The 15,551-nt window shown below is 42.9% G+C and overlaps 1 protein-coding gene across 7 annotated transcripts in view; it reads right to left on the bottom strand.

Moving 5' to 3' along the window:
* Positions 1-15,551, bottom strand: part of Nmo (serine/threonine-protein kinase nemo) — a 212,534-nt gene that overhangs the window by 82,951 nt on the left and 114,032 nt on the right. For all 7 annotated transcript variants that reach the window (XM_076771832.1, XM_076771836.1, XM_076771835.1 and 4 more), the window contains exons 2-3: positions 12,800-12,929; positions 12,120-12,175 (exon numbers count right to left, since the gene is read on the bottom strand). In XM_076771832.1, the coding sequence (XP_076627947.1) occupies positions 12,120-12,175; positions 12,800-12,929 (186 nt within the window). The remainder of the gene's footprint in view (positions 1-12,119; positions 12,176-12,799; positions 12,930-15,551) is intronic.

Genomic DNA, 15,551 nt, shown 5'->3' with positions numbered 1-15,551 from the left:
AGGCAACCGTGAAACCCAGCTTGGCCACGGTTCTGGACGGAAACGGTCCGACGATGCATTTAACGCGGCCACCTGCGCGTGCATTTACGCGAGACCCGTCGATCGCCATGCTCGGTCGTCTCGTCTTTCCTAAGTACCGGTTTAACCGACGCGTGGGAACGCGAATGCCCACCTACGTAACCCGCAGCCATCTTTTTTCCTCCCCCTGCCATGTACTCGGTTCGATTTTCAGCTCGTGGCCACCCCCATTGCATTTTTGGCAACCTCGAACAACCGTCCGAAGAGACAAATTCCCGTGATACTCGCAATACATCGTTCACTTTGAAATTAAAATTTAAAATAAGGCATCATTCCAGCATTTAAATTAAACGAGACACTGAAAATTTTGTTTACTTTTTGCACGGAGATGCGATTTAATGATCGGTAATTTCACCAACCTGATCATTTCAAAGTCTAATTTATTAAATTACAACTATAATCTCGGCGTAATTTCCAGCACGATGATCTATGGTCAGCAATTACATTCGTTCGAAACGCCATGTTAATTCTTTCGGGTGCAAAAAAAACTTTCCGTCCACGCGTTTAACGTCGTTATTATGAGCGAATCGCTTCCTGCATACGCGTAGAATTATTCGAAAATCATAATAGTCGATCTTGATTACGTTATCCATCATTCTAATTATTCGCAATTGACCGTAATCTTTTGACGATTTATATGTTTCGTTTAATTTATGGACTCGCTTATTCACTGGGTAATTTTTCAGCGAGTCTTGCGACACTTTTCCTGTCGATAATCGATCGCGATGAAATTTTGTTCTAGTAATCTAATTCCAGATAAGAATGTAATCCCGATTAGAGTCCGCGGTTCCTCCAATTAAATATTAATTGGTCGAATAATCCAAATATTTTATTTCGAGGTAAACGGATGAACGGTCGCGCGAGAACTGATATCAATTAAAATTGAATACGGTCAGGAGAGTTCGATGTGTTTAAAGCAACACCTCAGACGCAATATCAATAATTGACAGTAATATTAATTACTGGCTTTAATTAACGACACAAAACCTATTGCAGCGTTATCTGTATCGATTCTATTCAAATTTCGTACAAAGGAGACGAAAGGCGACGCCTCTACGCAGTTTCAAAATACCGCGAATTATTATTTCAGTATCGATAACTGAATACAGAAATATTTATGCGCTGGTTTATTACATTTTCCCATTTTAATGGGGGATTCTAGAGGCTAAAATAAGACGAAAATCAAGAATACTAATTTGTTGATGGAGACTTCGTTAAAAAGTTATCAATAATTAAATTCAAAAATTTCAAATCGTTCTGGAAAAATTATTTTTTGTTGCAGGGGTCAATTATAAGCAGTTTTGGTGAAGAGTCATATCCCCGAAATCCTAATCATTTCCTAGAAAAAAATTTGAGAAGTTGTGAGATTTTTCGACAAAATTAAAAAATTTCAAATCATTTTGGAAAAATTATGTTCGGATGCGGGGGTCAATTACAATCATTTTTGGTGAATAGACATATCCCCGAAATGTTGCGCATTTTCAAGAAAAAAATTCAGTACGGTCGGAACTTTAAACGTTAATAACTTTTTAACGAAGCCTCGATCAACAAATTGGTATTCTTGATTTTCGTCTTATTTTGGCCTCTAGAATCCCATATTATAGTGGCCGAACACCCTGTATATCAAGCTCGATTTTATCAATTCAGAAATTCCGTTTAATTCAAAACTATTGGTTTGAATGTTAAGATATTACTATAATAATTTCTATGCACGAACAATATGTATTTACTGAATTTTGTGAAAGATTGCTCGCTGGATGTATTTCATTGCTTGTAATAGAAAATGGAGACGAACGAAATACCATCGATGACGTCTTCGACGCGACGAACGAAAGGAAACGGAAACGATGACGCGGTAGGCGTGAGCCGGGAACTCCTTTTCCACGCCAGGAACGTTTCTAGGTCGAAACCGCGTTTTTATCTTTCTTCTGCCCACAACGGGCCGCTCGTTCTCGTCGGATTTTTCTCCGTGGATATGCTCGATCCATCGGGCGTGTGGGAGGTCGCCGATGACGCGACGTGATGCAACGCGACGTAACGCAATCCTGGGAAGTCGACGGGGACCGTAGAATATGGGAAAGAAACCGTGGACAAAGGCTAGAACAACCGTAGGAAAGGAGGCAACAGACCTTTCTCGAGCCTAATCGTTCGCCACACGTAACGCGACATGGAAATCGAGGATCACGTAGTACTACGTGCATTTAGAAACTGATAGAAAGGGTCAATGTGGCGTTGAATACTTTTAAAGTCGATGACTGTTAGCGTTATGTTAAATCTTTTTGGAAAAATACTACGTTGATGTTTCACAATTGATACATAGTGTTGGGAATTTTTAGAGATCGTGGAACGTTGACTTTTTACCGTGTCTTTTCAACTTGCATAACCGTACACCGTGCAAATTTTCAGAAAACCTATCGCAACAGTGGCACCGTGTTATCCAAAAATTCGTCCACGATCGGTAGATCTGGAACGGGAAACGATTCGTGGCAATCTAAATCCCTATTTACAAGAGCACGGCGCAATGGGGCGACGATAAAATGGCAGCAGACGCGCCTAAAATTACAGAGCGGCGACGCGATTCACGCTCGATCTCCGGAAAATCCACCGCGTCGAACAGAATTCCGTGGCGCGGAACACGCGGAAAACCGTCCACGGATGCGTTTCCATCGAATCCGACAAATTCCGCTCGAACGCCGCCCGACGGCGTCCCTTTGCCCTCAAAGCGCTAAAATACCTCGCGAACATCGTCCATGGGACATTTAAAGACCCACCGAAAGATAGACTCGCCTCTAATCGAGTGAAACTTTTTAAAATGACCCATAATACTACGTCTGCTATGTTCTCGTGAAAAATATCAACGATGTTCAAAATGAACGAGACAGTCAACTGTTACTTATGGAAAGGACGTAGTACTACGTGACGGACGCTCAACTGTGATTTAAAAAATTGTATGTTGTTTTACGTTAACAGGAAGAGTTTGGTGCTATGTCCAGAATAATCACGTCTTCGATCCCCAACTGTAATTTACGAGAAAATCGTAGTATTACGTTCTTCAACATAGTCAATATAGACCCTCGTTCTAGCCTTCGATGCTCTAATATAAGTTACGAAAGCAGTATATTAATGGTGTTTGACTAGAGCTCATAAGAAACACGTAGTACTACGTCTACTGTACTCAACATCAACTTATGAGCAACCTTTAAGTGGAACATCCAAGAAGTCCTGCTACCATATCTACTGAAGTCATCCGTGACTAACGAAAGGAACGTATTACTACGTTCACGTTGCTCAACAGTACCCATACACAACGCAGTGGTGTATCAACGACGTTCAACAGGGATTTCTAAGCAGATACGTAGGATTTCCCCGTGTTCCAATTATAATATCCGTTCTCGCGAGAGTTCTAAACGGAGCTGTAAACTGAAAATCTCATCCTGGGATTTCTCCGTTCTCGATGTCACCCTCTCCTTGCCTCCACACCCTCCCTGTATCTATCATCATCGATCCCGGACTTATTTATAGCGTCTCTTTTGCTCGCAGCGTCGACGCGTTCTCAAAGTTTCCGGTGCGCTCTGAATTCCTACCCCTCGATCCACCCCCGCGTGAAAACTACTTTCGCGACGCGTCGCGGCGAAATAAGCCACCCCCTGAGCGACTTACGGCGTTCGAAATCCGTTATTATTTCGCGGGGAATTCGGGGTGAACGGACGACGACGATTCTCAAGCGTTGCCCGCCTCGAGGATCCCTGTCACCGAAACGACCCGCGGGGACGGTGGTTTCGAGATCTCCGGTGCTTCGACTTATGCTCGAGGAGGGTTGTTTATCGGGATTGGGATTAAAATACTCACAGGATTAACTGTTCGTCGCCTGTGTTTCGCTAGATTCTGTCCACGCCTCGCTCTGAACGCCACAGGTTGACGTTAATTCGACGATAAATAAGTATAAAAATTCTAGATTAAATCGAGGGGGCAGTGCTTGTGATATTTATGCACGTTGAGGGAAGTTTATTAATTAAAATCGATTATTTTTCACTGTAAAAATTGGTATAATGGCGGTACCGTAATATTCAATGATTCACTGAGAAATTAAGTGTCTTCTCGACTATCTCTAAACAACATCTCAAATAGATTACACATCTAAAGCTCCCTCTATTTAATATGCTTGGTCCCTTCAACATCCTATAATACGACACGAATAATTGCATATTCTTTGCAAGATTGGAGACTGGGAAGCACTGTTAAGGAATTGGTTACGATTCGTAAAAATAATGACGATAGATTCGACAAGAAATTAAAAGTCTTCTCGACCATCCGTAAACAATATAAACCTCCCCTTTATTTAACATGCTTGGACCCTCGAACGCCCTACAATGGACACGATACAAATAATTGTGTCTTCTTTGCCACCTGAGACTGGAGAGCACACAGAAGTGGACCTCGGACGGTCTTGGGAGAATCGACCCTGAATTCTGAGCGCATACGTCAACTTATCACCCTCCGATTCCACGATGCACCCCATTGAATTCGCTGGCTATCGATCGAGGGATCGATGGTAGCTCAGGAGGAAGTTATATATTATCAGCGGCGCAACAGTGTAAACGGACTCGAGCAAACCTGCCACCCTGCTGGACAGTAGGGTGGTCGCGAAGGGTGGTAATGGCACGCTATCGACCTATCAATAGCGCTGTGGCGTGCGCATTAATAATCCATGATTGCCATCGAGCAACTCCGTGCGTCCCGACCGCCATGGTGTATTCATGCTGGCGGGGGCCCCGGAACGTCTGGCCAGAGCGTCATCCCATCCGATGAAAGGGAGCTAATCGAGGAGGATCCTTAATTAGGAATTAGACGGCGGTTTACAGCGGAATGGCAACGCCACGATTGCCAGCGCGACGACCGTCCATTCCTGGGGACGATACCGAGGACTAAGACGTCCTCATAGCTAACTGGAACGTGGATTGGAGTCTCAGAATGGCGGTCAGGATGAAGCGAAAAGATCGTCGCGAACAAGGATTGCTCGCGTTAACAAGGGAAACTCCAATTTCGAGCTGATCTCTCCGGAGGCAATCTGGGAATCGTTCGGAATTTGGATTTGGTGAAGATTAGCAATGATCAGGAATTTATTTCGTTAATTCGGTCTATATTAGCGGTGAATTTCGTTTAGATTTCATTTGCAAGTATTTTTTAATTATTCTGTACTGCGGATCAATCTCATTTAGATCATAAAGAAAAATTACTTTAGAAGTTTCTTATAATACATAAATGGCAGTTCGTTATTTACTGATCAATTTGCGAATCAAAAGCCATTATTTGCTTTGAAAAGAACAATGGATTAATAACACGTTACGTTTCCAGTTTAAATGCCCTTACAGTCATTTATCTCTTAACAGTGGATATATTAATTATTTATTGCTGACGAGGGAGAATTGTTTCAGCGGTCGAACCGGTTACTCGAATTTAATTCTCGGTCGCTATTCGTAACAGCGGTCAATTATTTTAGCATCGGCTGAAATGCTTGGAATAACTTCGCCTCGAAATATAGTCGACGAATTAAGAATAAACGCTGCAACATTAACCACGATCGGAACAGTTAATAATTAAGAACGAAGTTGGGAATTCCACTTCTCTGGACATTACAGTTTCTCTTAAAACTGGCGTAACCTCGGGGCAAAACTTCGACCGTGAAAAAGGGAGAAATTGGGAGGCCTTTTTAGGACAAGGACTGCGAAAGAAAAATTTTTACTGTCTCAGAACAGTCTAACAACTCGTATTAAAAATACTAAAACTTTAGACGCGTGCAGTTCCGAAACTGCTAATGTTTTATCCATTATTAAGCCACTGTTAGCGGCGGCAAACCTTCCTCTTTAAAATGGTTTTTGGTTTTCTGTCGATCGGACTTTTCGTTTTCGAGATATCGCAATTTATGTAAAAGATAATTTTTCTTAATTCGACTACCTCTGTCTCCGTCTGACGCGTCGGACCTCCTTGTCGCACGTGAGTCGTGACCTAGTTACGACGAGCACGTGCGGTCAACGGCCTTGGCAAGGCCGTAGTGAAAGTTCATTGACCTCCCGGACGCAAACGATGAAACGTAAACAAAAGCTTCGAACCCTCATATCTCCGGAACTAATCGAGCTATCGACTTGTTCGAACGCTCATTTTAAACGACATTTCATCCTCTATCCAGTAACTATACTCACTACTATAATTTATGCTTTCTTCCATGTTTATTTTCACATTTACTTTGACACTGTACACCTAAAGAAGTTTTAGCGATTCCTATTGATTAGGAACGTATAAATGAAGTAAAATATAGTTAGTATTAGTCAATAAATGTGAAGTTTATTTAATCACTAAACTCTCTGAGCTATCCTACGTTGGGAAAAGGATGCAAACCCGCACATAATTTCGTAGAAAATGAAATACTGCCCGAAGCGAATTCTTAGCTCGGCGCAGGAAGGAATCGGTATCGAATATCCCTGGTAACTATCCATCAGGACGCGCAGAGTAGCTTAACATAAACATCGTTACCACCGGTTAAATCAGCTGCAGCCCCGCGAGCGTGAAATCACTAATTCATATTTGTCTTCCGCAAACGACGGTTCCCCTCGATATGTATTCATCCAATCAAGCCAGCCCTTAATCAGAAATTCGGAGCCGTCTTCGCGGAGGACTCGCAGCTCGGGGATTCCCAGCGGGGGAGCCAGACGCGCCATCGGATTTTCCATTTATGCAGATGAGATCGAGAGCCCCGTGGCGAGGATCCGATAGGACCCGATCGAACTCCGCGACCCTGCCAGGGAATCGGTTCTCCGATCCAGAAACTAAGTTTCGACCCGTTTCAATCTTTCGCAAAGCATCTCGAACGCTCAACCGTGCGCAGAAGTTCGATCGTCGCGTATATTCAGCACGCTGGGAAAACGCCCCGCTGGCGTTCCTCGTACGGACTCCACCGATGAACTTTATAAACTTTATTCGACCGTTTATATTTTTGTGAATTTTACCCTAAGCTAGATTCCTAAAATTGATACACACACGGGCAGGAAAAATCACGGGGCTTTTCCTTTCGTGCTTCGAATAATGAAAGATTTAACGCCACTATATCAACGGGTAATCTCGTTAACGTATCGTCTACGAGACGGTAGTTAGTCGAGCTCTTTAATTAGAAATTAGGTAGTCGCTTTCAGCGAAGTTCAACTTCCCCGTCTGAAGTTTCTTGAATGACGAAGGACGGTGAATTTTCCATGGAGATGAAATTAGAATCGATCCGTACGCAAACAGAGCCGCTCGGACGGGTAATAGAATTAATTGCGTCGAAGCTTTCGGCGATGCTGCCGGATTCTTTGTTTGCTCGCGGTTCGAAGGTGAACCGGAAGATCACCGAGGGATTCGACGAGTTAACGAAACATCGTTTGACGAGAAAAACTGTGTTCTAGCGTTTGGAAATGAATCGCCAAAAATATGGAATCTCTCTCAAACGAGTGATTTAATTTTGTTTAAACATTTACGTGCGTACGATGCTCGTGGAAAATAAATTGTTCGAACGAATGCCTCGTGAATCTGAAAATGCGTCGACTGTGATATAAGACTCGCAGGTGGGATTAATAAAGAGAAAAGATTGCAGTCGTCGGTGCAGCGCGATGAACGAGGACGAGACAAGCGTAACTCCCGAATCGATCAGGTGCGCGTACCGTGAAACAGGTGGTCCAGACTAAGAAGAAACTGGTAACCGTAAATCGAGCTATCGCGTCGTGTCTCATCAGCGTCGCAGCGGTGCATGCGCCACTGGACGGCTCGTGTACACGACATAATCTCAGGGACGTTGACGAGAAGGATGACGAGACGTCCACGGGGGACGGGAAACTGGTAGAGGGACGAGGACGAGGACGAGGACGAACAGGCGCCATGGGACCGAAAGGAAAGAAGAAAACGAACGTAGACACCCGCGAGCCCCGTGATAGTCGGCACCGTTGACAATGATTTACATAGTTGCGAGCTCTGTACAGGGGTGGACGAAGATTGGTGGCGCGATCGTGCACCTTGGGCAAAAGGGAATCGAAAACGTGCTGTAACATTTTCCGAAAACGGCCGTCGTTCTCGAGGAAATCGACCTGGAAAACTCTTGGGGCACGAGTCTGACCAATATCGACTATTTCTACTTGCTTTTTAAATATTGACGGCGATATGTATTCTCTGTGTGGTTTACTATCTATTCTTTGATTAAAAATAACTGAAAGAGACGGTAATATAAGGCTTGTGAATTAAATTAGAAGGGAATAGAACTTCGTTCAGGAAATTTGTACCCTTTCAATTTAGTTTTGTATTTTAGAATCTTCTAATAAGAGGTAAACGATTAAAACGGGTGATATTATAATTTTTTTAAGTGCTTGCAAAGTAGAAATAACGAATATTGGAAAGAAGTGGAATTGGTGAGTTATGGGCAGAGGAGTGAATTAAATTAGAAAAGAATAAAACTTCTTCCAGGAAATTTGTACCCTTTCAATTTAGCTTTGTATTTTAGTGTCTTTTAATTAGATTAAATGTGGTATAATTTTTTAAATGCTTGCAAGTAGAAGCAACGAGTATTGGGCGGACGTCTTTTCCAAGAGCATCTTAAAAGTATTCGAAATGAGTTTCCTCAGAACGAGAACTTCGATGCAAGAAATATTCTACATTTTCCACGCGAGGTTCGACCTGGAATAACAAATGAGAGGGGGAATAGAGGGAATAGAAGAAACGATGGCCTAGAAAGGAGGACGATGTTAAAAGGTTATCCTTGTAGATGAATTAAGCGTAACGGAAGAAAAGAGCAGGATAATTTCTATTTGTTCGGAAAACATTGGCAAGAAGGTAAGAAACGGTGGAGGACAAGGGGAAGAGAATGGAGAGAGAGCTGATTTATCGAGCTGCCTTCATCGAGATTAACTCTCGTTGCTGGTTCGCTGGATCCCGTTCGCTCAAGGAGGATCGACCATCGGTTTCTCGTCGATCGATCGATCGATCATTCGGCCACTTTGGACGGCGCCTACCTTCGATTCGTCGAGACTACGCGACGCACGACCACTCCTCGCGGCGTCCAGAATCCCACAGATTAAGAAGAAATCAAAGATGTCGAGAAATACTCGTGGAAAGTTGGGATAAATAAACGGGCAACACGGATCAACAACGATCCGAATAAAAAATACTACTTTCTCCGTGTCTCGAGTTCTACCAAAAACAAAAACTATTAGACGCCATATTCCCTCTGAGATCAATGTTTAAAAACAGTTTTGGAAATGTTCCAGTCTATTTTAACGCTTCCCTTTTGATTCGAGGTTTCGAAATATTTTCTAAAATTTCTCCAAGCTTCCAAAAGATTCCGCGAACGTTGACTCCGCGTTCGACGGCTAAAAAGTGGTCGTACGCGTTCCGTTGCACTGTCTGCAGATCCTCTTTGGACGAGATCCGTAGGATGGAGATACAGGAACGGTTCCAAAATCTCGTCCGTGTCTCCCTTAAGTCCCGAGAAGCTGAGAAAGGAGAGACTTCCTCTCACGAACCGAGGGTCTTACGTAAACCCGAGTCGAGCCGGTTACGTGGAACCGCCGTTTGTTCTCTACGGGTGTTTTCGTTACGCGATCGTTACGAAATCGCGGAGGTCACGAGCGTGAACTCGATTTCGACGCGTAAACGCCAGAAATTATTGGCTCTGATAAGAGCTGTTCAAATTAAAAAGAAAAGGATACCACTTACTATTTAAAAAATCCAACGAGGCCTCGACGATCCTCCCAGAAGAATTTGTGTGAGCGTATTTTAATAAAAAAAATTTGTTTTTTATTAGTTTTTGGAGAAAACTGTACTTGGATAGATCGGTATATTTCTTTGGCTCGATTTACTCTGATAAGAACTGTTCGAAAGGATACCATACTATTTAAAAAATCCAACGAGGCCTCGACGATCTTCCCAAAAGAATTTGTGTGAGCGTATTTTAATAAAAAAAATTGTTCTGTATTAGTTTCCGGAGAAAACTGTATTTGGATAGATCGGTATATTTCTTTGGCTCGATTTACTCTGATAAGAACTGTTCGAAAGGATACCATACTATTTAAAAAATCCAACGAGGCCTCGACGATCTTCCCAAAAGAATTTGTGTGAGCGTATTTTAATAAAAAAAATTGTTCTGTATTAGTTTCCGGAGAAAACTGTATTTGGATAGATCGGTATATTTCTTTGGCTCGATTTACTCTGATAAGAACTGTTCGAAAGGATACCATACTATTCAAAAAATCCAACGAGGCCTCGACGATCTTCCCAAAAGAATTTGTGTGAGTGTATTTTAATAAAAAAAAATTGTTTTCTATTAGTTTTTGGAGAAAACTGTACTTGGATAGATCGGTATATTTCTTTGGCTCGATTTACTCTGATAAGAACTGTTCGAAAGGATACCATACTATTTAAAAAATCCAACGAGGCCTCGACGATCTTCCCAAAAGAATTTGTGTGAGTGTATTTTGATAAAAGAATTTGTTTTTTATTAATTTCTGGAGAAAACTGTACTTGGATAGGACGGTATATTTCTTGGGCTCGATTCTCGCGAGAGTTTGCCCAGAGAATGGTGGACACCGAGAGGGTAGTTTGGCCCGAAATTAAGGCCCGATTTTCCACCGCGGTTTTTCCCCAACGCGGAACACAGTGGAGGTTTCATTCGGGCGTTATTGATCTTCCGGCGTTCGTAACGCGAGAACGGTGCCTCGAGATTTATTAGGTTAGCTTCTAGCACACGTGTCCAGACCGAACTTCAGGCTTTAATTTCATTTCGAGAAGGGACGACGAGACCTTCCCAGCCACTGGCAGCTTGGGCTGGCCCTGTCAGAAATTTCCCAACTTTTCCGGGGGGGCGGATTTATCGTCGATTCGTTCGAAAGCAATTTCGTTAGCTTCAGGCATCAGAAACTAGCCTTACTCTCTCTTAAAGCTTAAGTAGATTATTGGGGCAAGTTTAAACTAATAATTGCTTAATATATGTCAATGTAAACATTAGCTCGTTATTTTTTAAATGCTTTAAAATTGATTTCCATTTACCAAATTGGTAAGAATCAACATTAAGTAAAGTAATTCAGTCGAGATCGAGAGTCCACCTAAGTGTTAAGAAGTTCTGGCGAATAGATGGATATTTAAAGAAATCATGTTTGAACAAAATCGCTCCCCCATCGTTACCAGACACCTCATAATAGTCTTCGCGGTTCTCGAACCGACCAGAATCATTCTTTCCTCGATAAAGACCGCGATTATTATCGTTCCTATCTGGTGGAAGAGGCGGAAGGAAGGAGACGTCTTCCTCCGGAAGAGAAAACAAAAAATAGAAAAGGAACAACGGGGTCGGAGGAGAAAACGGAAAACGTCGGTTTACCGAATGGCAATCGTTCACCAGGGTGGTTTTTTCTTTTACGCCGAGGGCGGAGGTCGAGGGGGAGGCTCAATGGAGTCCTGGATCGGTTCTCGATCGCGTCTCCTCCCTTCCACGGTTTAATTGCTGGCTGCAACGAAGCTGGCCCGATTAAAAGTTTCCGCGTCGTTTGAGATGGCCAACGAGCATTGCGTGAGCCGGCTTCCGCGTGAATAGGGAAATAAAAGAGGAAGTGGAGGCGCGCCGGAAACACCCAACGACCACGTGAACGCGCCAAGATCGTTGGCTTTGCGCGATCACGGAAAATCTAGGTCCCCAAACGAAGAATAATTCTTCTAAGAACACACGGGAGGGTTACTTAATTTCGTTGTTCGAGCTGTTTCATTATTTGCAACGCTGGTAATCCGGTGAAAAATTGTTTTTTCGTAGCTTCGATGGTGAAGAACTCCAATGGTTCTCCAAATTTTGTCCTTCTCTTCCACCGAAACGAACTAAAACTCTTTACTCCAGCAGTTTTACGACCCCCCCAATTGCGCCCACGGGAAAATACGCCAGTCTGGAAATTCGAGCCGTAAAAGAATCAGCGTTTTCGGATTTTTTCCTTTAACGACAAACCTTTTCGGAGTTCATCGCTGGGGCGTGGTGAAAAGGATACATTTCTTGGAAGAAGTCCAGGTGCGGTGGCTGCAGGATGTCCAAGGCCGAGAGGACCTGAGAAACAGGAATCGTCGCTGTTAGAAAGATCATTTTCATTTTTAAATCGTATCTAGCATAAACTCGGTATATTTTGAGCAATAATTTTGAAGAAACAATCCTTCCGGTACTTTATTGTTTTCCTTTGTTCCTGAGTTTTTCGACGGTCTTCGATAGTTGCCAAACAAACCGTGAATTTTCATTTTACGAACGACGTTTACGGGTACTAGCAAAATATCTAATTATCGGAAAAATTATCGCGGACGAAATTTACAGTCGAGTGAAAAATTCGTTGGAATTATAATGTACGAATGGAACAGCCACTCGTAAAACAAAACGCTGGCTGTATTTTCCTTTCGCCGTAGATAAGCGTGCAACCGCCGCGCTAGATAAGCGAGTTATGGAAAATCGGGGGCTACGAGGGAGGGGACGCGACCGATTTCCGGCGAAGCGTATCGACGCGACGAAATTCCTCCAGACATCTTTATATTCGCCTCCTCTCGTCGCCAGTTTAAAGAGCCGCGTATATTAAGTTGGCCAAAACGTAATATCGAATATTTAAAGCGGATCTCTTTCGTTAATTAGTACGTGCAATGTGAGCAAATACAGTTAGAAATTGTTCTCCGACGGGTGTGCACTCACGTTTTCGTGTTTGAAGAAGCAGAGCATCTTCAGCTCCCTGAAGACTCGTTTGCTGCTCACGAGGCTCTGAAAGACGTTTGGCAGTTTCTTCAAAGCCACTCTCCTACCGTCCCTTGGATCCGTGACCGCCCTGTAAATCATAGAAAGATCGTTATTCGTCGATCGAACAGTACTTATGATCGAGAGTCAAATTATCTTGATCTTGACTATCACTAGATCTTTACGAGAGTATCATAAATGGAACGGCGAGGTTCTCCCGATGAAAATGAGTCCAAACACGACCCAGTTCGGACACATTCTGGCCACCCAAAATTCGGGTCATTTTTTAAGTGTACAAATTATACAATATTTAAAAGTGTTCCGAAATGGGTCGTGTTTGGACTCATTTTCACGGGGGGAACCTCAACAATTCATCGATAATACTGTTTCAAAGATACAATGATATGATTCGGAGTCAAATTGTCCTGATCTTGACTATTACTAAATCCTTACGAGAGTATCATAAATGGAACAATGAGGTTCTCCCGATGAAAAATGAGTCCAAACACGACCCAGTTCGGATACATTCTGGTCACCCAAAATTCGGGTTATTTTTTAAGTGTACAAACTATACAATATTTAAAAGTGGTCCGAAGTGGGTCGTGTTTGGACTCATTTTCACGGGGGGAACCTCAGCAATTCATCGATAATACACTCTCAAAGATACAACGACATGACAATTTCAACTCTCGTTACAACGTGCGTACTTTATTCCTAGAGTCGGGCACTCATCGTTTCCATGAAGTTCAACGAACTCTTTCGGTGATCGAAACTCCAATTCCGCGAAATCCATCGCGCTCGAAACGTTCGAAAATTTCGATCGACCCCGCCGCGATGGTCCCCGAAGAGTCTGCGGTGCGTTACACGCGCGACTATAAATTTCGACGTTATCTGTCGATCCGTAAACACGTCGGGTTCTCCTGCAGTCGCGGGGGTTAATAACGGAACCGGGAGCCGATCGATTCGTAATCCGTGAACGCGGACAGACGATACGACCACGCCACCCCCTCTTTCGCGAGGCCCTCGTCCGCGGAATAATTATTGTGCCTGCAATTAGTCCGTTTACGGTGGTTCGATTTCATTGTCAACCGGTTACACCGCAAACCGACGATTCCAATCCCACGTTTTCATTCGCCAGTCAATCTCGTCCACGTCCGCTCCACCCCCACAGACCACCCTCACTCGACGCTCGACGACGTTCGACAGGGCGATAAAGTAATTTCGACATTTTTTACCCCCCTGCTAGAGATCATTTCACGATGCATTCTCTCGCCAATTCGACGCCAGCGAAATGGGGGTGAAACAGTTCGTATAATAAACACACACCATTAATTTACAATCTTTCAAAAGAATAATCAAAGCTCTCGATCGGAGGAGTGAATTCAATAAATTCTGTATTCGTGATATTTGACAATTGCAAATTTTTTCTAATTAGATTTACTATTTGAAAAATTCAGTCCAATTACAGTTCTGACAGTAACAGGTGTATATTATGTAATGTATTTTACACTGAACATTCGCATTTAATCTGCGAGTGCTACGTCAAACGTTGCGTAAAAAGTTTAGGGTTAAAAACAAACGATGGTCTGTGGAAACGGGATATAAAAGAGATTTTATTTCTTCAGTAGAATTCTCCGGGGAGGAAATGGCGCGGTGAACAGGAAGCAATAAGTTAGTTAATAGTCTGGAGGGGAATCGTCAAAAACAGAAATTAGTCGAAGCAAGTCCGCGGTGCATGTCGCATGCGCGCGTTCAGGGTCGTTCTACTCGAAATCAGTGGCCTGGCTTCCGTTATGCTCGCCAGCCGGAGTCCGTTGAACCTTTTTCGAAGGTCGTCGTACCTTTCCTCGGTCGCGGCTCGCTTCTGTGAACCGGGCTTAATCTCCGCCGCGATGGACCCTCCTGGAACCCGGGGTCGCCGATAAGATAATTAACGCCTCCGAATTTGGACGCGATAAACGAAACTTCGACAGTCTGTTCCCCTCTCGACGCTCGTTTCACTTCTCTTTTCCATTCGAGCCACAACATTCTCAGAAATTATTCGTCGTCTCGTGACTTTGCAATAATTTTAACGCGAAAGGGCCACTCTGGAGATCTTAACGAATATTGCACGCTACGAGGGAAAAATTCATAAAATACCACGGTCAGCAGCTCTCTTCTAAGTGTTTTATTCGAAATTTATTGCAACTAAAAAATTGGGCAATTTAAACAAACAGAGGAACGAACAAATTCGATTGAATATCTGTTTTATTTATACTATTGTTATATTTTGTAATTTTAAAGTGCACATCTTTTCAGTTTGGGCTTGACAAAATGTCGAACTTGACAAAGGAGTGCAAGGGGTTAAATACAGGGTGTTCGACCACCCCTGGGGAAAATTTTAATGGTCGATTCCAGAGGCCAAAATAAGACGAAAATCAAGAATACCAATTTGTTGACTGAGGCTTCGTTAAAAAGTTATTCAAAAATTAAATTAAAAAATTTCAAATCGTTCTAAAAAAATTATTTTTGGTTCCGAGGATCAATTACAGTCATTTTTGGTGAATAGACATACCCCCGAAATCCTACCCACTTTCGAGAAAAAAATTCGAGAAGATGTGAAATTTTTCGACAAAATTAAAAAATTTCCAATCGTCCTAAAAAAATTATTTTTAGTTACGGGGGTCCATTACAATCGTTTTTGGTCATTAGACATACCCCCGAAATCCTAACC

Source organism: Colletes latitarsis, chromosome 8, assembly GCF_051014445.1.
Source record: "Colletes latitarsis isolate SP2378_abdomen chromosome 8, iyColLati1, whole genome shotgun sequence".
In the NCBI taxonomy this organism is placed as follows: domain Eukaryota; kingdom Metazoa; phylum Arthropoda; class Insecta; order Hymenoptera; family Colletidae; genus Colletes; species Colletes latitarsis.
Note: the sequence above shows the minus strand (reverse complement) of the source record. Positions and strands in the feature narration are given on the sequence as shown.